The sequence below is a fragment of the Penaeus japonicus genome, unplaced genomic scaffold (genome assembly GCF_977035675.1).
Source record: "Penaeus japonicus unplaced genomic scaffold, GWHDUDI00000001_assembly GWHDUDI00000039, whole genome shotgun sequence".
NCBI lineage: Eukaryota > Metazoa > Arthropoda > Malacostraca > Decapoda > Penaeidae > Penaeus > Penaeus japonicus.
The window spans coordinates 6,663,192-6,665,691 of record NW_028234441.1 but is presented as its reverse complement, the minus strand read 5'-3'; the positions used below and the strand labels follow the sequence as shown (position 1 = coordinate 6,665,691).

General features: G+C 35.1%; 1 protein-coding gene across 1 annotated transcript in view; it reads right to left on the bottom strand.

Annotated features, from left to right (window-relative positions):
• LOC122258082 (ATP-sensitive inward rectifier potassium channel 12) overlaps positions 1-2,500 on the bottom strand; it is a gene marked incomplete in the record, with an annotated part of 36,937 nt that overhangs the window by 6,919 nt on the left and 27,518 nt on the right. Inside the window, 1 exon segment of the mRNA XM_043023803.2 lies at positions 438-612. Within this exon segment, the coding sequence (XP_042879737.1) occupies positions 438-612 (175 nt within the window).

Genomic DNA, 2,500 nt, shown 5'->3' with positions numbered 1-2,500 from the left:
TAAGAAGTGTGTGTGTGTATATATATATATATATATACATATATATATATATATATATATACATATACGTATATATATATATATATATATATATATATATATATATATACATATATATACATATATATATATATATATACATATATATATATATATATATATATATTATATATATATATATATATATATATATATATATATAAATACAAAGGCTGACTGAAAATGCAGAAACTTCGATAATGTCTTTCAAGAAATTGAGCAGTGAGAGATGACCAAAGTGAGGGAATAACGGTTGTGAAGAGTCGAGTACACAAAGAGTAAATACAAACGAGTCAAGGGAAGACGAAATGAAGTCCAACAAAGAATACGATCATACAAAAGAAGAGAGAGAGAGAGAGAGAAACAAAAATAACAACAACAACATGAGAATGTGGTACCTGATGATGAAGGCGAGGAAGAAAACCAGGAGCGTCCAGCGCCACTGCACGTCGACCAGCGTGGTGTACAGGTCCTGCAGGTAACGAGACCGTCGCTTCTTCAGGTTCGAGAAGGTGATGTTGCAGTCGCCGTTCTTCCGGATGATGTCCTTGCGCACACCCGGCCGAAGCAGCCCTGCGAGAGAGCAAGAGGGCCACTTATATAAAGGATCCTATCTGCCTTTGCACTCATGCGAACATAAATGTTCACGGACAAATTAATCGTTTTATCCCAATAGAAAATGTCCGCTGGTGAAACCCATCGCTGGAAACAAGCCGATAATTCTGTAATGACATTTGAGAATATACATCTAAAGGGAGCATTTATGAAGCGTCACAGTAAGTCCGCTTAGGTTAAGCGCCAATGACATTTCACAGGTTATTCTAACATACTACGGTATTTCGCAAATAGATGCCTTTTTCTACATGGGCATCGAGTCCATGGCTGGGTTAAAACCTGATGATTCGTTCTCATTGAGTCTTTGGTTGTTGAAATTTAACTTGTGTTGATATATTTACATACAGATGTTCTAAACTGGAATATACCATTTTCTTCTTGCAAGAGAAGAAAAGATGACAAAAAGCAATTCCGTAGGATAGTACACATAAGATTTCCTGAGGCTTGGGTAAATTTATGGTTCGCAGAATTCTAGAGAATAGACTAAAGGAAAAACCCAAAAAGGAGAAATATCTATGCGTGTATAAGTGTACACACACACACACACACATACACACACACACACACACACACACATATATATATACATATACGACTGTACGTATATACACCTAGTGTATATATGTTTGTATATGTTGATATATATGTTGATATATATGTTTATATATATAAATATATATATATATATATGTTTATATATATATGTTTATATATATATGTATATACATATATATAATTCTTAAAAAGTAATCGTCTCTGACTGCATGAAACCTCTAATCATTGAGAAGCAGTAGAATAAATAATCGGTCTGAGCGCGTCATCTGGATATTGAGACGAAAACATCGAAAATATGTTAGTTAAAGTTTTACAAGTTTATTTCTGGTCTTCATATATCTCATATCCCAATTATTTCGATACAATTCTTCCTTCACCCATTGCCTATAGCTGTGATTATATCTGCAAAATGCTTTAATATTTTCTTTGCGGTTTGTTCAATTGAAATGTGCGTATATCATTAACAAGAATGCAAAGCTACATGATACGAGTAAAAGAATCGAAAAACGGTCATGTAGGCATTTCTCAAGTGTAAAAGGGCATATTCGAATCACCCTATTTCCCCCTATCACACTTGTTTGATGCTCATCCAGGCTCACATTATAGTTTCATATGATCTCCTATTGCTTATGTTTCCTTCTAGTTCTTACTTTACTGTCTTTGTTTAGGCGTGTGAACCCGGCGTCCATCGCAGTCTCCCCTGCAGTCTTTCAGATTCAAGTGTCAATATTTCGCTCTTGATATTGCTCTTCAGCGACAGTTACCACACACCTCCAATTTCACACTCCATTCAGACACGTATACCATTCCAGTTCATTCACACTTTATGCTTTACATTCTATGCTGTCTATTTATTGCTACAGCCTGACCAATTTCATTACCTTTAATAAATGCCAAAAATATAAATGCATATTAGTCGATCTTGCAACATAAACGGTTGCCAAATATTGTGAAACATGAAATAAATGGAGAGTCACTTATCGTATTTTATTAATCATACGATTACCCTTGTATGATTGCATGCGACTCTTCACATCTTTTTATTTAACAACACTTCACAATCATCCACACCAACAGATTTCGTACAATCGTGCATCCTGCAACATGCCGAGCAGGTGTGCGATTACTTAATGATTGTGCTTGGGATTTTCACCTGGCGCTGCGTTCGATTTATGACAGAGAGCAATGCCAAGCGTCTGCATAATACCAGCCACCCAGTTTATAATTCTTCAGTAGGAGAATCTGATGAACAGATTTGTATCTAACAAGCAACAATGAAAAAATATCTAAT